Consider the following 25,531-nt stretch of genomic DNA (forward strand, 5'->3'; position numbering starts at 1 on the left):
CTTCTCTTTGGTGGCATTACTGACGGAGTCGACCCTTATTGCCCGCCCTCCTGCCATAAATTTCAGGAGCGCCACCCGCCGGCGTCTTCCTCTTCCGGCCACTTCATTTCATGTGGAGCCTGCCTTGCTCTTCGAAACGCTAATCGGGTACTTATTTTTTAAAGGAAATTTGGAAGCAAACAACTGACTGATTTTTACCAAAGACTTGTTTATTTGTTCAAATAATAGGGTTTTAAGGAAGAAAGGGCAATTAAATAAACCATAATATAAACTTACAGTCGACGCATGGATAACGAAATGAAGTAAACGGATCGGGTTACCAGATTAACGGTGTGATTATAGATCTATTGGACAGAATTGTAATATGTAAATTCAGATCTCTTTATTAATTGGATTCAAATTCGTCGTGTGGCTTCACGGACCAATCCGAATCTGAGTAAGACAGGGAAGGCGTGAAACGGCGGGGGTATTTTCGTCAAATGGGGGCCACATTATTCAACCATTCAAAGGCCACCTGTATACACATGGCAAATGCCCACATCAAATGACCGCTGAATATCACATGCCACGTGTCTGCCAGCTCGGACGGAGCCAGTGGACGTATTGGCAATATTATAATCAATTTTTGTTTTCAGTTTTCAGATTTATGCCTTCATTTTTAAATATCTGGTCACGTCTTGGCATTGATATTACATTGCAGTTTACCCCTCGAATACACTAATGCATAAGTTTAGCATTGTTAGGCAGAGGTAGTGTGTAGTTAAGCAAAGGTAGCGGCCGGATTAAGAAAATTTTTAAAGTGAGGGACCTTTTAGGTAAGATTCTGCATTATAAGAGAGAACACGACGAGAAAGAGAGAGCGAGAGCATTCACTACCTATTTTTCCGGCCAATGCAGCGATTTGCCGGCGAGTGTGTTATCGCCAAAAGCGTCTCTCCTCTACGGCATTTGTGACCGAGATCTACTGGCATTTCAGTGCACTCGGAGGCACGGACTCAACTGAAGGCGAAGCTGTTTAGTTGCGGGCCTTCCCCTTTTCTTGCCTGAAATATTTCGACTCTTTTCTGCGAGTAGAACGGGTTTTCTGGCCGTAGGGGTGCTCGTGGAGTCAAATGGTGCTCCGAGGACAGGCATTCGCGTGATTTTCTCGAGTTTAGGTGTTCTGAAGAGTGGCGTTTCCTGGCCGCGGAGGAAATCTCCAGCTTCCTGCATTTGCTCATTGTCCGTGGACTGGAGCGCAAGGAGATAACCGAGTTACATAGAGATTTTCCGATTCTGCGGAAATCTGAAGGTTCAAACAGGGGAATGGAATGTTAAGAGTCGCTGTCCTTACAACACGAGCTGTCTCTGTTTCGAATAGTTCCTTACAGTAACCCGGTACTGTGGAGTACCCTACCGCGCCCAAAATCTCGGTAGGTTCTTGACTCATCCCAGTCATTTTCATCATCGTTCTGAAGAGTCGTCGCCGAAAATATAGGTGATTTTCGTTGTCGGAAAGTTAAAATCTTATCCGTTTCGTTGAATCCTTTCTGTTCTACAGTTGCGTGTTTCAGTCTTATGTTCTCATCTGATGATTGGAAGATCTCCGAGCTTCTAGAGCCAAAACGTATGAGCAATCGCTCTTTGAGGTAGTTTATTCCGTTTCTTGTTGCTCCAATCAAGCTGAAACTCACAGAATGACAGTATTCGCTTTCTCTGCGAGCAATAGAAACCTCACCTCTTTGTAATCTTGGACACTAGGAGAAAATAGTGGAGGATTTTTCTTTTCCTGGTCGTTTTCAGTTCCCGCGAGTCCGACTCCAAGTTGATGGAGACCTAGATGGTCATCGTTACCTTCTCGACGATGGGAACAATCTTGAACACTCTAGAGCTTTTCTTGCTATTCTTCCTCCTCGGCGTCCTTGCTGTACACCCGGCGATCTCGGCCGTCCCCTCGCTTAACGATGACGTTCTTGGTCTCATCGTCTTTAAGGCTGATCTACACGACCCAAGCTCTGCCTTGACGACGTGGACAGAAGATGATGACTCGGCCTGCAATTGGGCAGGAGTGACGTGCGATCCCCGTACAGGCCGAGTTACTGAGCTCGTTCTCGACGGCCTCGCCCTGAACGGAAAGATCGGCCGGGGTCTCTCTCGCCTTCAATCCCTGCGCAGATTGTCTCTTGCTAGGAACAACCTCACAGGAACTATTAGCGCCCACCTTGCAATTATTGAAACCCTGAAGATCATAGACCTGAGTGAGAACCAACTGTCGGGGACAATACCCTCCGAGTTCTTTGAACGATGCGCATCTCTTGAAGTCCTATCACTTGGCCACAATGCCCTACAAGGTCAAATTCCGGCGAGTTTGAGTTCGTGCCTGACTCTAACTGTTCTCAATTTCTCCTCCAATTCTCTTTCTGGTGGGCTGCCCGATCGCATTTGGTCGCTAACTGCGCTCCGAACATTGGATTTGTCCGGAAATTCTTTTGAAGGCACGGTCCCTCAGGGGATTAAAGCTCTTAGTAACTTACAGACGTTGGACTTGAGCGGGAACGGGTTTTCCGGCAATATCCCGGACGATATCGGCGGCTGTTCGTCTATGTGGACCTTGAATTTTGGCGACAATGTGTTCTCTGGTGTGTTACCAAGTTCGATCCAGAAGATTAATCTGACTTCATTCAGAGTGCACAAAAATCGGTTGAATGGTGAAATCCCAAGATGGATTGGGGACCTCAAAGCATTGGATACATTGGATTTTTCAAGCAATGGCTTCTCCGGCGAAATACCGGACGTAATCGGGCAATTATTAGCGCTCAAGACGTTGAATCTTTCAGGTAACCTATTAGTTGGCAGTATACCAGAGAGTTTGAAGAACTGCGACAAACTTTCGGTCGTTGATTTTAGCCGGAATCGGTTCGTTGGAAAAGTGCCGGCGTGGATTTTTAGCTCGGGTTCACAGGGCTCTCATTCGGGCAATACCGGGAGTGTTGAGATCTTGGATTTGTCAGGAAATGGATTCTCCGGCGAACTGCCAACGGAGGTCGGGTTTTCGCTGAATCTGGGGCTTTTGAATGTGTCGGGGAATTCACTTGGACCAAGTATTCCAGTGAGCATTGGTGAACTGATGGTCTTACAGAAGTTGGATCTCAGCAAGAATCAGTTTGGTGGCAATATTCCATCTAGTCTGGGAAAATGCTCGTCGTTAACTACATTGTGAGCCTCTCTCTCCCCCTTTTCCTCCCTCCCTCTCTTTCTTTCTTTCTCAATCACACATTACGGTACTTGTCTTTACTTTGAAAATGTTAGATATATTTTCTGGTTACATATTTTATCGTTTGACATGCATAGAAAATTACAGTTGCTGCATTGTTTCTTTTCATCTAAAACGTGGATTTTGTTTGTGTGGTTACAATTTTCATCTCTTTGGCCTGCATAGGACAATTTGGAGCACAAATCACGATTGCAAGAGATGCTATATGGCATGATGCTGCCATCTTTTAAGCATATAATCGGTCATTCAGTAATGGGACCAAGTCTATTTGGCATTATCTGAGGAGTTGTTCTGAGTAGAACACCTGAATCTATGGTTGTTTTAATATAGTAAGAAAAGGACCACCCTGTTTTATACCACATGAAAAAATTCCTTTCATGTTCTGTTTAGGCGTTTAGTATGCAGGTGCAGCATAGAACTTGCTAGTTCCCGAATTTCAGTTTGATGGCATTTGCTTGAAATACACTGGCAGTTTGCGTTTTTACCTATGGCGAATTTTGTACCCTAGTAGCTGCAAGCAACCAGCTACGTGCTCCAACTTTCACCATTTACCAAAAGCATTTTTTGTTTGCCTTGACCTCTATTAGGCCAGGATTCTGTAGCCTGTGGCGGGTTTAACTTGATGACTTTCAATCGCATCATGTTGATAGATTCTCATTGACTAATTTCATATCTTTCTGACTATGTATAGTCTGTTCTCACCAGTTTCTTGCCTAAACAATTTTAGAATTGATTGAGAATCTGATTTTCTATTTTATTGTTTCTTATTTTCTCTGGTTTCTTCAGGATTTTATCACACAACAACCTCACTGGACCCATGCCAAGTGACTTAGGCAACCTCTCCCAGCTCCAAATACTAGACCTGTCTGACAACAACCTCACTGGCCAAGTTCCTCAACAGCTTGGAAATCTTTCCCACCTGCAGTCTTTCAACATCTCCCAAAACAATTTTCAAGGAGACCTCCCAGACTCTGGCATCTTCCCTAACCTTTCCCCGGTGGATTTTTCGGGTAACCCTTTTCTCTGTGTTTCTCGCTTGAACAAGTCCTGCCCTCCTGTTCTTCCCAAGCCCATTGTCCTCAACCCAAATGCCACAACAGATGCCCCATCCTCAACTTCAGAGGCCAGGAATGCCTTTTCTGCTATCCGACACAAGAAGATCATCTTTAGTATCTCTGCTCTTGTTGCAATCTCTGCAGCAGCAGCAATTATTCTTGGTGTTATTGCTGTCACCGTCCTCAACCTCCGTGCACGCACTGCATCTCCTACTCTTACACATGCTAATCTCGACTCGCTTAGTGGCTCTCCAAGTACGGATGGAACTGTTGGTGTTGCTGGTGCCTATGGGAAGCTTGTCATGTTTTCTGGTGAAGGTGATTTTAGTGCTGGTACTCATGCTCTGCTTAACAAAGACTGTGAGCTTGGCCGTGGAGGTTTTGGCACTGTTTACCACACTGTTCTTCGTGATGGTTGCCCGGTTGCGATCAAGAAACTGACAGTTTCCAGTCTGGTGAAGTCGCAGGAGGATTTTGAAAGGGAAGTTAGAAAGCTTGGAAAAATCCGTCACCCAAATTTGGTTCAGCTCCTAGGCTACTATTGGACCCCTCAGTTACAGCTCCTCATCTATGAATACGTCTCTGGTGGTAGCCTTTATAGCCTTCTTCATGAAGAGCAAAATGGCAATTGTTTCACTTGGTCTGAAAGGTTCGACATAATCTTCGGCATTGCCAAGGGCTTAGAGCAGCTTCACCAATCTTGCAGGCCACCAGTCATCCACTACAACCTTAAATCCAGCAATATACTCATTGATGGCCGGACTCGCGAGGCAAAGGTGTCGGATTTTGGGTTAGCGAAGTTGCTGCCCATGTTGGATCGCTATGTGCTTAGCAGCAAGATTCAAAGTGCTCTTGGATACATGGCACCTGAGTTCGCCTGCAAGTCGGTGAAGATCAATGAGAAGTGTGACGTGTATGGCTTTGGAGTGCTAATTTTGGAGGTGGTTACAGGAAAGAGGCCTGTGGAGTACATGGAGGATGATGTCGTTGTGTTGATTGATGGGGTTAGGACAGCTCTAGATGAAGGGAGAATTTCAGAGTGGGTGGATGCTAGAATGGCTGGGAAATACCCGGCAGAGGAAGTAGTGCCTGTGGTGAAGTTGGGCTTGATATGTACCTCACAGCTGCCATCAAACAGGCCAGCCATGGGGGAGGTGGTTCACATACTCGAATTGATACGTGGTCCGGCAGAAAGCTGAGAAGGATTATAATTAGTTAAAAGAAGAATCTGGGTTTTCCGGGGAAGCGGAATCCGAGATCTGCATTTCAGCCACGAAGTCAACTGTACCAAAATTTTTTGGATCATAGAATGGCTGGTCAATGAAGGATGACCTGCAAATTGTGTTTGTTTGTAGCCAAGTTTGTGTTCGTTTTTTACTGGTTTTCTCACCATTTTGTATTTCTTTTTTCCTTCCGGAATGTGTCTATTCCGACTATCGGATTCCTTTTCACCGGATGAAGGCCCTTTTAGTTCTACTTTTCCGTTTCTGATAAAAGTTTCTGCTAGTGGCGGGGTGGACGGTCTTCATATGTTTGGCTATTATGAGTTGCAATTTTACAGGCGACAAAGTGAGTAGTAAAATGTGCGTCTGCGTCTGCATCTGCAACAAATGCTTCAAGAATCTCTTTTACCACTTGGAACCTTTCCGTGTACTAACTAAACTTTTTTTGCCTCTTACCATCAGGTTGCGAGGCCGGACGTAATAAATAGATTGGGGAAAAATTAACTTACGGTGGCAGCATGTGGCTTCTTTAATGATTAAAGTATTCTCCCTTGAAGGTACTGGAAAACCTACTCATGACGCACATGGGCGTCTTTTCACCAAGTAGCTTGGGCATTGAATGGCTTCTAATGGACAGCAACTGCCTAATAAATGAGTATTTCGCAAAGCAACGATCTAAAAGAAGCAAGGATGATTTATTTTCACCTGGGAGTGGGGGTGTTGGTCTTGCGTAGCGGCAATTTTTCCCTTTACGGATCAGCTGGGCTCTCAATGGCTTTCAAGATGATAGCAACTGCGTGTTGAGTCCACCAAAGTTCAGAATCCTTAGATATCGAATCTTCTTGTTTAGGTTAAGACTTTCAAACTTTTGATACAGTATATAAGCCAATTGTATACGTGAGGGGGAGAGGGCTTGCAAATGTGTAAAGGAACAGCATTTGCTGGTGGAATCATTGTGGGTGGTCCCCTTGCAGGTGCAACTGTGAATTTTTTAAGTGGGTTGGGCCACTTTATTTGTTGGTCTCCCAAGACCAAGCCCACCTGAGCCCATAACTAATTCTCTTGTCCATGACCTCTCTACATTGGAAATTCGCACTCTGGCAATGCGCCAAAATTGATTCCTCAACTTTTTTAAGTTTGTTTGTTCTTGCTTTCTTGATATGATAAATATGGACAACCGATCTTTTTTACTTTTGAGAAATCCAATCCTTGAGTTCATTTGCCAATGCATCCCAGATGGATTGCTCAAGTGGGTCTGATTTGGTTTTGTCTTCACATTTGGAAGAACCGACTTGCCTCCTGGAACAACGTTAACTCGCGAGCAAAAGTTTCACTGATCATGGGCTACAAACACGGCCCATTGTGGCCCGTTTGAGAGATGATGAAAGCGTCTACCTTTTGGTCCCCTATCCATCTTCTTGCTTCAATTCTTTTTCTACTAGAAAATTTATGATCAGATAGAACCCTTTAAGATTATGCGATAACTGGAAAGAGGCGTGGTGGGCATTCACGTTACTGAACTTGAAGATGCTGAACGATCCCCATCAGGATGATCAAAGCTCATGTTAGTTTTCATATAGTATTAAAACAGAATTCAAAATGGAGAAAAGATGAGATCGTGCTGTTGGCGAACCTAAGGCCGTGTCTGTTAACCGAAGGTCTGAGATCCGATCGAGACTGTTGACATGAATCTGAATCTTCATTTTTACATGATGTGAAGTTCAACTGTCTGTTTGAATATGGATCCCTCCAACGTGCGGATTTCAGATTCCCTTGAACATCAGAGGAAACAAACATGCTCTAAGAGGTTGCCCAACAATTTGAGTCATTCACAGAAGATTACTTCCATTAGTATATTGCGAACTTGGGCCTCACCTCTTGCGTAGCTTAGATTGCTGGGCGACTCACTAAATGTTCTTCATTCATTTGAGCCACTTACCTCATGTATGGAGTGCATGTGAGGGCAATTAGCCCTCACGCTATGCTAAGGTGGCACAAGTGCCCGACAGCCAAGTTGAAGGGTTCTCGGGTCAGGCGTTCACCTAGGTTTCGAAGCAGTTCTGGACGTTGGACATTGGAGAGAGGGAAAAAAAACGAGGTTTCTCCCTCTCCATGCACTTCATGTTTTTTTTTTTTCTAAATTTTTAAGAAAGAAACATGTATGTATTATTTTTTCTACCTTTAACTGCTATTAGACTGGGATGATAGGATGCTGACTAACGAATAAGCTCTAATGTAACTGTTTTGCCAGCAAAATTGTGATTCATATCCGTAAAGAAAAAAAAAAAGATGAAGGTGAATGTGAATAAGATGTGGCTCCAATAAATACAAAATTTCCCAATTTCTAAAGAGAAAGGTAAAATACACCTTTCTTTTCAAGGATAGTTACTCTCAAGAACTTTTGAGAGAAAAACAATCAAGAATTGACGTGTCAGGCCAGCTCTTTCCCGTGACATGGAAGAAAAATGAGAAAAATTATTCTCCGTCCGGAACCTGCACAATCGCATGTATCCAACAGTCCCCTCCCCTCTCTCTCTCTCCTCACATTTCCTAAGCAAACAAATTCCACCAAACCCAGTCAGAGCCAAACATGTGAAGTCCAAAAATTTTCTTTCCCTTTCCTCTTTGTTTTTCTCCCTTGCATCTTCCCAAGAAAGACGCGTCCTTCGAGCCCTTTTGTTTCTATTCCTCCGTCTGTTCCATTCTTTACTAATTCCCCGCACGCCTTTTCTCGTCTCACCTCGTTACTTAATTCGAATGAGTTAAACACATACCTGCGTAAATAATAAAGAGGGCAAATGTGGGGGGCTCTCCTCTCCGGCCGTTGACTGTAGAGATTCTCTCTCTACACTCCCCAACAGCAGGACGCTGCTTGTGACGACTAAATAAATCCAACCAGGTGATTTTAAATTTTTTTTTCCTGACTGCCACTTTTTCTTTGTTAAATTTCCAAGTAACTCTTCCGTTCTGCTTTTGACTCCTTCATCACAGAAGCGATTCCCTGCGCCTTAATTGTTGTTTAATTTAAACATGATTAACGACAATGAAAGGGGAGTAAGATTCTGCAGTGTGGGGCAGAGGGAGCAGCAGTCTGCAACTGCTGTGTTGTCTTGAACTCCTACCAATGTGAGAGAGACAGCCATGGATGTTTCTGAGCTTTTTCTCAGTGAGGAAGAGAAAAAATCATCAGTTTAGATGAACAGCCGAATGAATCAGATCTTCGTTGTATGCTTTGAAATGACGGGTGTAATGTAAAGCGCTGTGGCATACTTTTCAACAATAAGGATTCACTATTGCTTGAGCCTTACTGAAAAGAGGAGGGTGTGTGAAAGGTGCCATGTTGAAATTTTTTGATCAAGTTTCAACCCTACTGCTAAAAAGAAAGAAGGAAAGACCATTGCATATGGTTCTGAAGTTAAAATTATTCGTGAATTCTTTGTAAGAAAGCAACTCGCTCGCAAAGGATTGCATTTTGAGAAGGGCAGATTCGTATGGAACCTACAAAGTAAGGGAAGATTCTGCTGCGGACACGATTTTCACATCCTGCGAGCACTCCATGCAGCAGACAGAAAACTTTAAAATCCCACTGCGCTAGCTTTGAAACCCAACCGTCTTTCTAATGTCCAGCATAGTCAGTTTAACCCTTTGAGGAAATGCCATCGGATATCCATTTCTTGACCATAATCACAAAAACCATCTCATATATTTTTTGAATCCTTTGATACGGGCCCTCGTTTTACAGAGAACTATTCAATGAGAATCTCCCTTTCACCATATATTGCCCGTTTAGCTCGAGATTAAAACTGCCAAGCAGAGTAAAACGATTTACACCTTGTTATCAGTTGTGGTAGTAACTAAATGTTCGGAAAATAGCGCTCCTCCACCTGGTCCTGATGCAGCTATGGACGCCGGAAAAGGGGCTTCTGGCCAGATTTTCACCTGTTCACTTCCAATTTGGTGGTTCAAATATATCAGGTCCAGGCATCGGCTTTTGGAAGTTTTTGCTGGTGTTAGTGCATCCAGAATCCTATTCCCCCATGTGTTTGACTCATTCGAATCTGATCCTCTTAGCACCTGTACATGCGGTGCTTTGTCTAACATTTTAAATAAATGAGGATATTTCTGTCAGCTTAAGAAGCAAAATCATGGCCTCCAGTGGACACCAATGACCCATGCTGCAGTCCTTGAGTGGGTGACACTTAGATTCTCATGGCCACTCAAGTGGTAGAGGCCTTTAGCTGCATAGGCAAAATGATATAGTGCAATGATGTTGATGGCTGAGCACTCAAGAACTCCACTCTCTATGGGTTCCCTCCATAGACTCTCGCTCTCTTTTTCTCTCTACTGTATACATTGGAGGGAAACCAACTCATTTGAAAATGGGGAACCCAGACCTTCCTGTCCAACCAAAAAGAAGAGGAAAGGAAAAAAGAAGAAAAGGACACCAGACATATGGTTGTGCTTCAGCTTTTCCTTTATTAATGAGGGAGACTAGAGAGTACAGTTTGAGTATTCCTGACTCTTTGGTACCCAAAAAATTCCAAAGCAGTGGCATCAAAAGGTTCAAATCTAAGAGGGCAAACCCCATTGTCAGACTAGATAATGTTAGATCTGTGTCATGGCCTAAGCCTCAATGCAATCTTTTTGCATTGGGTTCTCTGCCTTTGATCTTTTAGTATCTGTCATTTTCTTTTATGCTTTTGGGTAGTGAAGAACTAGACCATATCATCCAACAATCCTTTCTGAAACTGTTTTTTACAAAGAGGATTTATCATTATGAGCATTAACCATATATTTCTGGTGGCCTTATATGATGCATTGTAGTGGCTGAATGAGACCAACCGACGTTGAGGATGTCAGATCACTTAAACAAAGTGATTTGCCAGGTGAGGGGATCTGCTGTCTTCTATCGCATGCTGAAGGAGAATCATGGCCATGCCTTGACGGTGAGGCTCAAGTAACAAAGCTAGTTCTGGAATCAATGCTCTTCCTTTTAGGAAAAGCTTTTGGTTGCTTTGTGGTAGTTGTCCCCTCGCTACGGTCTGCGCCATAATGCTTTGCCACATTATCACCAACACATGGCATTGGACAAACAAGTAAACCTTCAAATGTACCATGCCCGCTTTAGGGTTGGGACCAAACCTCTGAGCATTACATGGAAAGGAGTCACAGGACCATGGGAATGCTTAGACAACAGAATGGTAGGGGTGGGACTCGATCCAAGGTCTTCAAATTTACACTTGTTTCGAAATAAAACAGGAACACTGGTAGAAAAAAAATGTTTAAAATGGATTTTTCGGGTTTTCTCAAGATTTGGATCTGAATCTCAGTATTGGATATGGATATCCACGTAGCTTGGGCCCCAATCAATAAACTTAATGGCATGTTTGAATGATGCTAAAATCAGGCTTGTAGATTGGTATTTAGGGTCATCCTGACTGTCCTTCAACCATTTAAATGGTCAAAATAAACGCCAGCATCACCGACAGGGGTGAACGAGGCATCAATAATCCTAGCCCTCTGAGACTGTTGACCATCGTTTTGCTCTTAAAGGTTTCTAGTCATTCGGTTTACTGAGTCACATGAGCATTCCTTGATGGGCTCAATTGATCATTCAACCAGGGTTCCTTTCTCAACTACAGATTTGGCCCCTAGACTTTGCCTGCGCGCAGGTGTATATGCACGTATGCGTTGCATGTTCATACATGTGAGGGTGTCTTTCTCTATCCATTTTCTCTGCTTTCAAAATCTTTGGAACTTCATGTCCAGGCATTGAGCGTAGAAAGGAAGTCATGCCCATATTTAAGATGCAAAAAGAGCAGATCTTTCAATATTTACGCACTATCAACCAACATCATCAGATTTTTGGTCCCACATCTGCATGTGGGTCTAGCTTTCTCGGACAAGGATTTGATTCTTATCAGTAGTTTATGTCCAAGTTCATTGGGTTCAGGTTGAGCTATCCAAAGAAATGTAAACATGTATGTAATAAATGATTGGCCCTCTCTCTCTCTCACTCTCTCTTCTCAAGAGTACCTTTACAATTACAATAGTGTAAAGTGTGAGGTAAATCCCAGTTGGCTGCCTTCCTCACTAAGCAAATTCAATTTCCGTGCTTTTAGTATGCGGGTTTCAGGCCTAGTGATAAGTGAAAAAAGTAGACATGGAAGACATAAATGTCAGTTCTCTTCAATATAACATCGCTGGCCCACGCCCTTTACAAGCACCTATGCAGCGCTAGGCAGAGGAGAAAGCACCACGGCCAACAATTGAATCGGCACGCCATTCAGGGCAGGCTGGACAGAAAAGGGGCCATCAGGCCTCAACCAGAGACCGCCTCAGTTAATTGGTCTTGGGCTAGCACAGGCTGCGTCGGCCGCAACATATCAGGTGCTAAGTTTAAAATGGATACAGACTAAATATTGATTAAAAAAAGGATAAACCCATCAAAGTTTGGAAAAATTCGTATTCTACTATTTCTAACTGCTGAAAAATATGGATCGACCGACTTTTCCTTCAAGTGAAACAGGAACTGATAACAGACAGCACATACGGAGACCAGAAGGTAGACACATGTTCGCTTAACTGATGACGACCACTGAAATGGGGAACTACACAATACTTCCAGATAAAGTCATCTGATGCTGGAATTTGCCATAAAAACTTGGAAGCAAAAAACTACCATGGCTACCTTCACCATCTTAACAAAGTAATACAATTCTAAGATACATGCCTTTCTATTTCTTCCACAAACGTGACCGCACAGACATGAGATCCACAAATGTGCTAGTCCAGGCAGGAGAGATAAGTATGGATCTAGATTGCGTCAAAAGCCCATAAACAACAAAAATCGACAAAGATGATCAGAAAAATAGTCGTCGCCATCTTGTTTCACTCATCTCAAAAATCAGCATCATCACTTTATGCCAACCTTGACAAGAGAGGATGTACAAGGCCCAGCAGACGTCATGAAGGGGACCCCTCTGTATGTTGCAACACCATTCTCGTCAGTGTAAAGATCCTGCACCATTAAAACCCACCCCAACTTAATGTGTTTACCACATCCAGACAAAGACACCAACAATGATAACGAAAACCTTACAATTTAGTTCTTAGAATGGCATTTTATAAGAATTCTGATCACTGACATGCATGCAATTGACGATGAGAATGCAGAACTACTTGTTTGCTCACCAAAAATACCATCTTTTTTTCTGGGAAGATATCCAACCCCAAAAAATGACAGCCCATTTGGAAGTCCGTCCCTACCGAGAGAAGTGGGAAAATGACTTAAGAGCAAAGCTGCTGTCTTTTGTACGCAGTGCTTTGTCAGCAATGGGCATTCCTTCGTAGTACATAGCAGTAACGAAGTGGTCAGCCCATTAGATATGGTGGTGGGTCAACATTTTTCACACGACGTTCAAATGAAAATTAAAAAAGCTCAGCCTGGTCCTAAAGGAAACGCATGGACCGGACCATTCACTTGTGACAAAAACATTTAGTAAAATAACAATCTAAATAACGTGAAAAAGCTCAGGTACCTGAGTGCAAGAACTAGGCGCTCGCACGCTCATCGACACGATGTGCGTGTGCGGATTTGCCTCGGATGCACCACAGACGCAGCACGGGTTTAGACTTGAGTTTTTTTTTTTACGCACATCGACTCGGGTGAGTTCTGTTCGCGCGTGCGCTGAGGACAATTTTCCCCCTTTTTTTAACTTAAAACTTTTAAGTTTGATTTTTTAAAGCTCACGCGTTTAGGTGTAACCCTTTCACGTCTGATTTTTCAGGCAGTCCTCCCTCCATCCCCTGGCGACCTCAGCGTTCGACAACGGTGATTGAATCGGTGACAGCACCGGCAAGCATCAAATCAGCAACAGCACAAGTGATTTTCAACAGAGAGTTTGTGAATCGGCAAAAACGACGTGATTTACAAAGTTTTTTTTTTTTTCAGAATGTTTTCATGCTTAATATCTTGTTTATTTCGTTTTTTTTCATATGTTGGCCTATTTCCTACTGATTTGCCCCAACTTGTGCATGCTGTTCTGCTGTTTTTCACTTTTTCATTGTTGTTATTTTTTTTTTCGTTAAGATATATTGTCTTCTTTTGCTCCTTTATGTCGTAAGTTGTAATAATATTATTTGTTAACTTATTTAGTATTTCTGTTCTGTCCGAGTCATGGCTTTTCTGTTGAGGAATGCTGTTCTTAGTTATATATTAGTTATTAGCTTTTTTGTTTGTGCTTGTATGAGTTTTATCTGGCAGCCGTGCAGCTAAGAAAGTCATGTGAGATGCTGCTTTTGAGTTATATATTAGTTTCCTACAAGTGCTGCTAATATATATTAGTTACTACCAAATGCTGTTTTTTAGTATTCTCTAGAGTATTTTATATATATATATATATATATATATATATATATATATATGCACCCGCACTGAAACTTTTTTGGGATTTGCCACATCCCGCAACCGCACCCTGCACTCAGGTGACAGAGACTTTAACACACATAAATTGTGATATTAGCAGCCAATATACAAGCATCCATACAAGAATTATGTTTAAGAAAGCAACATACCGTTGAAATTTTCTCAAATTGTTTTTTCTTGGGATTTAGAACATCTTCTGGCTTCCCATCAAACCTAGATAATAAGAGAAATATTATTAGTCAATAGTTATTTCACCAAGCTTGATGAAAGATACAAGGAAAATCTTGTACCGTTACATATTGTCCAACTTCTATGTCAAATTCATGGAACGTACTTATTGTCAGTATATGAAAGGGCAACATACAGAAACATTAAATGCTCCTTTGAAACCAACATAACCAACCACTCACTAGGAATTGGGAGATCCAAACGTTGGTGAACTAAGGGATTGCCATGAATACGAATATGGTGTTGAATACACTAAAGGTAAGAATGAGAACACACAATTAAAGCGTAGTGCATCATAAGTAGTAGGATTTACTAGTGAGGAAAGTTTTAAAAAGGAAGTACTAAAGCTTTTATGCTGAAACACACAACTAGAATAACCTAACATAAACATGTGGCCCCTGCTCACTAGTTCCTAAACATCCCTCATCAGCTCTCCTCACCTCCCACTCCTCACAACAAAAAAACGAAAAATGAAAGTTTCCAACCCAAATACACTAAAAATGCATTATTTGAAGTTTTTGAACCTTTAATACTCCAGTCATGCCATATAAAATCAAGTTGTCGCTGAAATTGAATATCGATCTATGTCCATACCATCGCCATCCTTATTTCTAATCCAAGTACTAGCTAACTCTTCTTGTTCCATCATTCACAATACCAATAGATCATGAGAGGTTTGAAGCAACGGTTGGGGTGAGGGCTGATAAACGATTAATTACCATTTCAAATCTTTTAAGCGTCAACTCTTTCATACAACAAAAAGGAGACACTGATGCGCAAGTTGAAGCATGGAGGGGATGACATCTCGAAACATCGAAAGTAGGTCCTAGACATAATTAAATTGAAAAGGACACAAGAAGCAACTTTCATACTTATTAGCAACAGACAATTATTCAACAAACATTATAATGGCCGCCATAACAAATTTCCTTGGCAGTAAAAGCACAGAGCTACAAGAGACCAATCTTTAACTAGAAAACTCTGTAGATGCTCCAGTGAGGAAGAAAGTGAAAATCTCCAGAGGAAACAACTGCCTGTAAATGCTATTTTACAAAACCTTACAAGGTCAAATGTGTCACCTAAGCCACAGAAAGCTTTTGGACAGCCTGGAAAATTGTGACACTTTGTAATGTAATCTCAATTTTTGCTCTCTCCCTCTCTCTCTAACCAGGCATACCCTAAAAAATGCACAAGCAAAATCATATCCTTTAGGCCTTAAGTATTGGACCGTGCCTCAACATATAAGCAGGATGAGGACAACCAAATCTTAGCTCTAAAACAGATCTACCGAGGCTGACAATCAAGGGTGACAACCTTTTAAGTACAAAGCGCATATAGTAAACAAAACAACAAGCATTAATACACCAGGCAATAAAACCAAATCATAAATGCCATCAAGAATGGAAATGCATCACAAATGAAGGAAGCATGAGCTTGACATGTACCCTGCAAATGTAACACGTTCTCCAATCTTAGTCCCCTCAGGAGGTACCAAAGGCTCCACGGTAGTATGATCTGCATTAGATGCACAAAGGACCTACAGGACACATTCAAGTAATAAAACTGTTAGATGAGAAAAAAAAAACTTAATTCACTTAGACAACTAAACATTATCTATCAATATCATGGAAGAGATGTACAGAAAAGACAAATGAAAGATGAATTTAGTAGCTTATTGTAGTGCAATAAAAAATAAGCTTCATAACTACATGGTGAGATAGATGCAACTTAAAGCTAGAAACGATGCGGCTTCATAGATTATGCACAACTTAATGATAGAAACTACTATTAATGCAAATCAGATTCATCACATCACAGGCAGTCCAGAAAAAGTTCAATTTCACATACACAAAGTTGAGGATATAAAGAACTAAACATTTAATAGGCATAAAACAAGTACAGAACTAGCAAAAATTACAATGTACCATGTGTGCATGTGCGGTATTGATTTGCATGCTTATGCTTGCTTGCATGTATGGTGTTTACAGATCAGCAATATTGTTACTCTCCTAGGCAACTGAACGAATTGAATCATAGAATTGTAGATAGAGATTATCCTACAGGACAGACAAAGATATTAACCACAAAATGATGGCAAAAATTCCTAACCAACTCTACATAAGGAATTCAGTTAAATAACTTAAATCATTTTACTGGTTACAAAAAATAGAAGCAAAACAATACTAATTAATGAAAAGAAACCAAGGGTAACCAGTTTGACAAAAGCATCACAAATCCTATAGAAGGGTTTCATTACCTCTTGTCTTAAATACCTCTGGATTTGAGGTCCATGAATTTCAGATTGAACCCTCCCCCTTCAGATCTTAGATCAAACCTCTTTGCCAGTGTCAAATAATAAAATGAAGACCTCAACGGCTCATAGATATGGCCTGCAATCCTCTATTTGATAAACCATGGTTTTAGCATGGACACTTTGCAACATCAGCAACAGCATGCCAATCAGGACTAAGGACCCAAAATCAAAGGTAATAAAATGCCCGGTAAGGTTTTTGTGTCCTAAAAAACCTGATTGAGAATATGCCTGAATCAAGGACATAATTACTCACTGTTGGGATCTGTGTTCTACTTTTTTGAATTTTCAGACTCACCAAAAAGCCTCAGAGCATAGACCTAAAGCTTTGAAGAAAAGGAAATGAGACAGCCATCTATATTGCAAGATCTCAATCCTAAAATCAAGCAATTTTCTTTGGACACCACTGGAAATAATAATTCACGGCCACAGTCAATACCTTACTATACTAAAATGAACTAAATAAATTATAAGATTTTCCTGCACCAAATCAGAATGGTCAAAAACACACTACAAGAGAGTTTTTCCAAGATGATAGCGTACTGACCACAACATCAGAGAAGGACGACATGATGCATGAGAATGCTCAAAATATGAAAACATCTTGAATATATTGAGTAAATCTCCTTATGATGCCACCATACTCTAAATCCCACCAAGATAGAGTTCATGAGAAATGGTAAAGTTTAGTTGGATTGCCTAAAGCCCTTCCCTGAGCCAAATTATTGTCTATAACTTTCTGTCTCAAAAATGTTTCAGCAAAGTTTTCCGTGCTCTTCTAGACATGGCTTCTTTCAGAAAAATTTCAGAAGATTTTAAGAATTGAAAAATATATAAAATAATCTCAAAAGAATAATAAGTTTTGATGTAGCAGGTTTTCTAGTATTTTTCTTGCCAAACTATAAATAAACAAGTAAAAAAACTTTTTGAAAACATGACACAAGTAAAAGAAAAAAAAATCATATGTTTAAAATATGATCAAGGGGCTCTTTGAAGATCTCAAGAAGATAATAGGATAGTATTTGTATATGACAATATTTTAAAAATAACACGACCTTTGCCAATATTATCAGCTGCCTCCAAAATGGTGCAAATATCATCGTCGATTTTCATAATATTGGAAATATATGTGACTATGGTGTAGATTCCATATATCCAAGATTCCAAAGTTATGCAACACCTCTATACTCATGGAAACGGATCATGACACAACTGATCAGAATGCTGACAACAAACAAATCATTTCTCCTCTCCCAAGCTAGTAGACGTCAATGGAGTCCATAGTCAGCAAGCATCAACCGTAAGCATATACAAACTTTCGGTTCTGATGAGGAAAATAGAGATATTCAACCAAGGAAAATTTGGCTTCCAATCGCCATCCTTTGAAGTTTGAACTCCCTCATTGGAGAACAAAAGAATTCCATTAAATTTAAGTCATCAATTTCCCCAGAAGAGATACAAGAGCTTACATGCTAGATTTAAGACAACCTGGTGACACCAACACAGATACCCAAGTGTCTCCAAGGCAACATCCAAGAGAACCTGGTACACCAGTACAGAGATGCCCTACGTCTAAAGCAATATCTCAGGTTGATGGTCTTTCCCACTTCATTCTGTGTATCCAAACGATTTCACCTAAGCTTGAAGCTTAGCAAATAATCATCATGATGGCTTCAACCAACGTGATGGGCAACACAGGCATTATGTCAATCTAATTCATTGGTTAGTGGTCATTTCACAGAGGTAATTCAATAATGAGTCACAGGCAAGTCCTAAATGACCTGCACAGCCTTTCTCAAGTTGTCTTCCACTGAGTCAGTATACCTGTGCATCACAACTGATTGCACATAAAACCATTTAAGCAAACAACAGGCTACCAGGGAAGGGAAAAAAAAAAACAGACTTATGTTACAGAAAGCACTCTAGTGAAAATACCATGTCAAGAATATGATTATGACACAAAATAATTACAAAGTGCAGTCAGCACAAAGGCATATAAAGCACCATGCAGTTGGCTATTTAATTGAGGTCAGGATTATAATTGGTCTTTGCAATCAAAGCTGATCTACAAATTCTCCACCTATGATTGATCAACTCCATGCTTAAAGAATCGGAAGCTCAAGTATGCAAATAATTACATTGGAACTGAGTATGCTTACAATGCTAGACATGGTTACTATCATTCCTCAGAAACTATAAGCGTGAAAAAAAAAATGCCAAATAATTATTTTGGAACTGAGGATGCTTTATATAATAGACATGTTTCTATCATTCCCTAGAAAATAGAAGCATGAAAAGCAAGAAAGAAAAACAAATAACTGAAAATCTGGAAATCCAAAACGATCAGAAGGTCATCAAAAAACAACAAAGTAAAAGACCCGTTCCTCAAAGGTAGAGTAATACCAGTCCAGCTGAAAGGACGTCTCTCAATTTCCCAGGCTTCACATTGGTGATCAATACTACACGCCGATTCTGCATAGTAAGTAAACTTTTACATGAATTTAAGAAAACAAAAAAGTCAATAACAAATAAACCAAAAGCATACAAGTAGAAATTATGAATAAATAATTTACAATCAGCTTATTTTCGCCCATACAAATTCACCGGTTAGCTTAGCTGGTTACCAACCATGCTTTCCAACATCAGAAATCCCATAAAATCTTTAATGTCGTGTAGTTGTTCCAGACTTCCAGTAGTTTTTGGAACATTTCAATCATGCGCCAAGATTACAAATAATCAGACTACTAACTGACATTAACTTCATCTTTGATGTCATTCAAAAGTTACATAAGGATGATACACATAAAATGTACAAAGGATTCTCCGAGGACCATACCAGCAACTCATCAGCATTATAAAATTTGGCAAGACCACTGACAACCTGCCGAGTAGCGTCCTCTCCCACATCTATCTCCTCAACTAGCAAGCTTCAGAGAAAATAACAAGTGTAAAATAAAATATCTCAACAAAAAATAAAAACACATTACTCCTGTTAAATACCTGTCAGCAGATGGATGCTTCCAAGCTTTACGGATGACACCAACCTGAATATTAAGTACTGAAACACTAACTTCAATTTCTTTTTCAACTTTCTCCTTCTCCGGTTGTTTCTTCTTCTCTTCTGCCACCTTCTCGCGAGCATTCTTTTTTGGAATGCACTAGAGGAACAATGTATGCCAACACAGACGGTTTTCAGCCAATAGAACAAATAGTAATTAAATTAGATTTCTATCAAATCAGAGGATCAACCACTAGATAGTTTGTATGATCATAACAAAATATGCTAAGTGACATTGTCAACATCGCTTGGTCGTCTATGCATCAATTAGACATTAGGTGATAATGTGGAAAAGACCCTTAGTGTCCAAAGACTCCAAACCAAGAAGTCTCTGGTTTCAGCATGATGGGTCATTACAGTTCCATAATCTACAAACGTAAGCTAAAAATTTTCCGAGATTGGGAGCTAATGAACTTACAAGTGATCATTAACCAGCCATTTATGAGGATAGAATATCATTTATTAGATTCATATAACATATTCTATCCCAAAAACATTAGCCAATACACATCGTGAAGAATTAAATGGCCTGACCCATATCTAACCAAAGGCCCCATGTCAAAGTAGTTAATTCCACAATGATTACCAGTGTGGAACAGGATTTCTTATGGCTACAGAAAATCACATGACAACCTACCCAAAAAAAAAAATGAAAATAAAGACTTACACGAGGCTCAAACCGAGGCTTCTCCAATTGAATAGTTGGGAATGCTCCACCGAAATCTTCCTTGTGCTACACAGGAAAAAGTGCAGATCCAGAGTGCATGTACAAAAAAAGAAATGCACCATAAGGTTCAAAGAAAAGAACATCCAAACAAAAGGGCAATTCAAAAACTCCAGACCCATATTTGATGTAAAAAAATTTATTTCCAAAAAAAATTGCTCAAATTTACACACATCTCATTATCCAAAGCAAATAAACCTCACACTATCCCCAGGAAATGCAAATATGACATAGGAGAGCTTAACCCGTTTTAACTAAATAAGAAAATAAAACAAAGCAACTATTCTTCTCAATTTAAGATTGTAATAAAAGGCATATAATCCAAGTTGTTTTGACTTGCCACAATGGTAAATGTGTCCAGAATGATTGAAAAACCCATAAATCAACTATTAACTCATGCTTTTTTAATTTTTACCTTTCTTTCTTTTGGCATGAAAGCTGATACTGGATCACCAATAAAACACTGATACACCTAATTTCCACTAAAATGACCTATAGATCACATATATAGGGTTGAATTTAAGGAAAAAAAAATGAAAATGTGAAAAAATATATAAATACACAATATAATACACACACAAAAAACTCAGAAACAAACTTATATTCTCCTACAAACTTATAAGCATAAGTTCTTTCTAAGGTCTAGCATTTATATCCTCAAATACTAATTTGAATTCATAGCAATCCAGAATACCATAGAATTAGCATCTGGGTTCCTACTTTTCCATACATTGGCCAAGTTAGAATTTTTTCTCCTTTACTAATTAGTTGGTTTCTCTGCCATTACATGTGTAAAAACAGGATTACTTGGTTGCTATTGACTTATTGTATATCAGAAATTTGAGCATTAGCAGATACGTTTTATTAGATGTGACTAAAGAATTCTAAGTCCTGCGGGAATTTTCATCTTATCATTTACTTCTTTTTTCCTTTTAATATGTGATTTCCTTTTTGAGTCACATTGTCCCAGGGTCTCTCCTATGCAATTTTTAATTTCCACAGAACAGTTAATGACATTCTACATAAACCTGAAAGTACATTGGACTTCTTACAAAACAGGGGCGATATAGAAGCTACCAAACTAAGAAACAGAAAACCCTTGAAAACAAAGAGAACAGCAGTTTATCTTATTTCATACTGGAAACAACGTTTGCAAAGCAGTGAAACACATGTGCAGGAATTCAATACTCATAAATCACAGCGATGCAGTTCAAACTTAAAAAATCTCAATTTGCGCAGTCAAAGTATCCAAAAACCACTGGTCCCATCAATTACCTGAATGTAGTCCATCCACCTCATCAAATTTGGGATTCTCTCTTTCTCCGTGCTAGACAAACCAGACTGCAATAGTTATAATAGCACAAAATTAGAAATTTGTGTCTAAAATCCCCAGTAAACAACAGTGCTTTTAACTACCCAAAAGATTATTGTTGCAGATTTTCTTGCTATATATCATCCACAGTAAGCACCTTTTTTTTCACTGGAAGTAGTCTGATTGCATAACCTATGGTAAGCTGATAATATATTCTGAGCCAATCTTTTCAAGTACGTATGTAAAATGATAAAGGGACTACCAAAGCTACCACGTTGCTTGCTTCAAAAAGTTACACACATAGATGCATGCTTCCATGCTAAACCAAGCAGACTCATACAAGCTATGTGAGCACATGCATTCATGTAAAAATAAATAAGAAAATAAACAAAAGTTAAAAAAGTCTTCGTGCAATTACCTTATTGACAGTTGACAATTCTATTCAAAGGAAAGGTCATAGACTCATAGGTAGAAGAAAGAACTAAGAAGTAAATCATCAAACCAAATGGTCTGTGTCCTCTCTACAAATATAAAACTTTTCAAACTCCATTGAATTGTAAAGGCTATAAAAAATAATTTTCTTGAGAAAAAAAATATTAAGCCGATTTTGATGCAATGATGTTGGTGGACGCAATCAAAAGCTCCTATTTAAAAAACAACGATCTGTTTATCATGGAGTGAAACAATAGCAAGGTCCAGAGGCACATAGGCCATAACTTCCTTGCGAAAAAAGATAAGTGGGTCATGGTGTTGGCCACTGGTCAACTCCGAGTATCTTCTCCAAACTATAATTGATGAAGACGGATAACAGATTACTCTACAAGATTACATGGAACGAAACACATTGAAAGACATGTACATATACCATAAAGAATAACAATTCCATATAAAAATTGAATTCATTTCGTTTTAATGCTCACGGCAAAGAACAATATAACTAACAATTAAAACACATACTATTATAGGAACTACGACTGAAAAGACTACAGTATCTGCTTCTGAAGGCTCGAGTCCATTGCCCAAAAGAATGGACCCCTGACTCAGTTTTCCATCCAACTCCTGCAATGCCTTGATTTGTGCTGTAGCATCAATCGGAAAAGTGTCTGCAAATGTTATCCATTCTGTTACCTACAGAGGAAAAATCTCAGACAAGGAAGTAAGGCAAATACCCAAAATAGTTAAAACACTCGAACAGTTTATTACCCCATCACCATGATCGCTAGGAGCCTCTTTTGATCCAAATTGTAGCAAATGCAAGTACAAGCTCTTTATGCTTTTCTCTTCCAAGTTTGCCACTGCAAGGAATCCAGCCTGTGACAATTCACTTATAGCTTAGTTTCTTTATTATGACTAAAATGCACTGGAAAACCACAGTCGGAAACAAGTCCACGAGCATAAAATGCTGAAACCTGAACCAACTTCACAGAAAGGTGCATAATAGAACTAGGGTAAGCATTCTTTTGGAACATTCGAAAAACTAAACCAATCCGAAGTGGGCGCCAGAAGGACAGCAACATTTGTAGGAACAAACCATAATGCCTAGCGGATTACGAACTCAGTAAACAACTGATGATTATACAGCATAATAAAATGCAGAATGATGGCCCAACTTCCATGTCCCATCATGCAAGGGCCAATCTGCGTTGCCATGGATAATGCAGTACATATCATTGACGCAAACCAGAGTTATGTCCAAATACCATTTCAAAATGGTTAAAAAACTTAAAACTAAAACAGCAGTCACCGATACCTTGCTCGACTGTTCAAATTTCACAAAATGCTGGTACCAAGACTGCCGCCTAACTTCTTTTTTGAAATCTTTAATGCGTTAAACTTGTCACGCGTCCCAGATAACCCATTACTCGATTGTTCAAATTTCACAAAAAATCATGAAACCAAGACTGCCGCGTAACTTCTTTTTCGAATCTTTAATGAGTTAAACTTGTCTCGACAGGCATCCGAGATAACCCAATTCTAACCATCACTAGCGGTCGATATCTTGCTCGCATTTACTATTTCCACGAAAATAAAAATATACATATATTATCCAACATTGCCGCCTAACTTCGTTCAGCGTTCAAACTCCACACTCGAATTCGAGGAAAAATATAGTAGAACCTGAAATTTACGAACAATAACTACGGAACGATCAAAACAAGATAGGACGAAAAGATTGCTATCTTGATCGTCTTCGACTAGTTAAAACCCTAATATTACATTCCAAGAATGCTTCGAACGATTGACTTCTCAGAGAGAGAAGATGTATCGCCGATCGAACCAACAGAACGAGGCTAGGGTTTCTTGAATGAGACGCAATTCTCACTTACAGGGTCGAGGGAGAAGCGTCTGCATAGCGCGAAGACGACGGCCCGGTTGCGCGCGGGAACGTCAGCCGCCACCGCCATTTCCTTCGCCTTCAATTGGGTCGCCTTCCCTCCTGATCCAGTACATTTAAAGCCTGACAAAAGGATCGGGTTTGTTTCGCTTTTGAACTAAATCCCAGATAGTAGACCCGACAGATAAGGCTCCTTGTAGAATGTAAATGTATACATTCGACGCTGCCGGATGTAATGAATGGTTAAAATTTTTAAAATTTATTACTAGAAAAAATTTATTAAATTGGTATCAACCACCGTTTATGATACAATATCCTTGTGGTCTTAGCCATGATTTATTGCATTTAAATTAAATCATTTTTATTTTAAATATGTAAAATATATTATTTTTATAACGTTGTGATTTTATTAGTAGATAAATCAATATTTTTAACAAAAATAGCATGAATAAACCATGTCTTATGTTAAATTGATACTAATGGTCGCGTTAGTATGTTCATATTTATTTAATACGAATTAAACAACATTTAAATGGTCTATATTTATATATCTTAATACATTTTAGAATGCTTATAAACACTAACTCAGCATAGAATGAGTATTTGTTCAATTAGCTTATATAAAAAAAAATAGATTTTTTTTACTTGGGAAATTTTGACACTGTAAGAGCCGTTGATTTTTATAGTGTTATAGAAACATTGTTCAACTAAAAAAATTGACTTGGCTTAATATATATTTTTCAAAATATTCTTCAATGAACAAATCAAATTTTAGGGGTCTAGTTTTTATCCCTAACACAGACAAGTACTTATATATGGTAGGTATTAAACCATCAAGTATAAAAAATCATTATGAAGATTAGACGATAAAAATTAAATTGTAAATTTAAAAGTAAAGTTGTTATCTCAAAAGTCTAAAATACAGTAAAAAGGAATGAGAAAGATTGAAACAAATAAGTTTTTAAAAAATATAAAACCCTATGTCTCTTTTAAGAGGTATTTTAGACTCTTAAAAATAACGTTACTTGTATATTTAGATAAGCAATTTCCAGCCATCTGACCTCATTAGAATCTGCAACGAAAATGGTTTGGGTTTTTAAGAAATAAAAAAATGAAAGTAAAAGAAAAAGTTGAAAATAGCAGCGGATATGAGGGAGAAAGCTAATACCGTTGAACATAAAATATTTATTTCAAATATTGCCATCCAGACCCGAGTTCAGATCCATTACAAGCTCAACTTGGTACCATTTCGGATCTGAAACGAGTCCCTTTTGGGGTCCGAACTCCGAGGCGCAGTGGTCTCGAATGACAACCTCAATCAAGATGCAAAATCGTGTCCGTTCGATTCAGCGATGGACGGTAGACGATCAAGAGCATTGATGCCGCAGGACGTAAGTTGGCGGTGGGCTCGCGGTTGAACGGCATTGAAAGCGTGATGCCAGGTCAGCACAACGGGGTCCCCCACTTCCCCCCCCGACCCCTGACCGCGGTTGAACCCTGGTCAAGGAAAAGTGGTTGCATTTATTAACCATGGTAAACGCCCTGGAGAAGTTGAGTTGCCGCTCATTTAATGGAATTTAAAGAAAAAGCAAAAGCCTGCAGTA

General features: G+C 39.7%; 2 protein-coding genes across 5 annotated transcripts; one reads left to right on the forward strand and one right to left on the reverse strand.

Annotated features, from left to right (window-relative positions):
• The first annotated feature begins 867 nt into the window (after positions 1-867).
• Positions 868-5,784, forward strand: LOC116262275 (probable LRR receptor-like serine/threonine-protein kinase IRK). Its single transcript, XM_031641486.2, has 3 exons — positions 868-1,412; positions 1,541-3,195; positions 4,040-5,784. Exons 2-3 carry the CDS (start codon positions 1,820-1,822, stop codon positions 5,505-5,507), a joined length of 2,844 nt encoding a protein of 947 aa, XP_031497346.1. The 5' UTR covers positions 868-1,412; positions 1,541-1,819; the 3' UTR covers positions 5,508-5,784.
• Positions 5,785-12,018: 6,234 nt separating this feature from the next.
• Positions 12,019-24,077, reverse strand: LOC116262276 (probable methionine--tRNA ligase). Of its 4 annotated transcripts, none has more exons than XM_031641487.2 (12): positions 23,920-24,077; positions 22,796-22,903; positions 22,550-22,720; positions 21,556-21,621; positions 20,224-20,289; positions 19,499-19,656; positions 19,335-19,425; positions 18,902-18,970; positions 15,633-15,724; positions 14,109-14,172; positions 12,726-12,876; positions 12,019-12,552 (listed from the first exon to the last, which is right to left on the reverse strand). In XM_031641487.2, the coding sequence occupies exons 1-12, from the start codon at positions 23,995-23,997 to the stop codon at positions 12,539-12,541; spliced, it is 1,128 nt and encodes a 375-aa protein (XP_031497347.1). In that variant the 5' UTR covers positions 23,998-24,077; the 3' UTR covers positions 12,019-12,538. The 4 variants fall into 4 exon arrangements, 2 of the variants coding, with proteins under 2 accessions (XP_031497347.1, XP_031497348.1); XR_004174440.2 differs by lacking the exons at positions 12,019-12,552; positions 12,726-12,876 and adding exons at positions 16,113-16,244; positions 16,445-16,587 and having other exon boundaries at positions 14,127-14,172; XM_031641488.2 differs by lacking the exon at positions 12,726-12,876.
• Positions 24,078-25,531: the final 1,454 nt, after the last annotated feature.

The sequence above is a fragment of the Nymphaea colorata genome, chromosome 10 (assembly GCF_008831285.2).
Source record: "Nymphaea colorata isolate Beijing-Zhang1983 chromosome 10, ASM883128v2, whole genome shotgun sequence".
Classification (NCBI taxonomy): domain Eukaryota; kingdom Viridiplantae; phylum Streptophyta; class Magnoliopsida; order Nymphaeales; family Nymphaeaceae; genus Nymphaea; species Nymphaea colorata.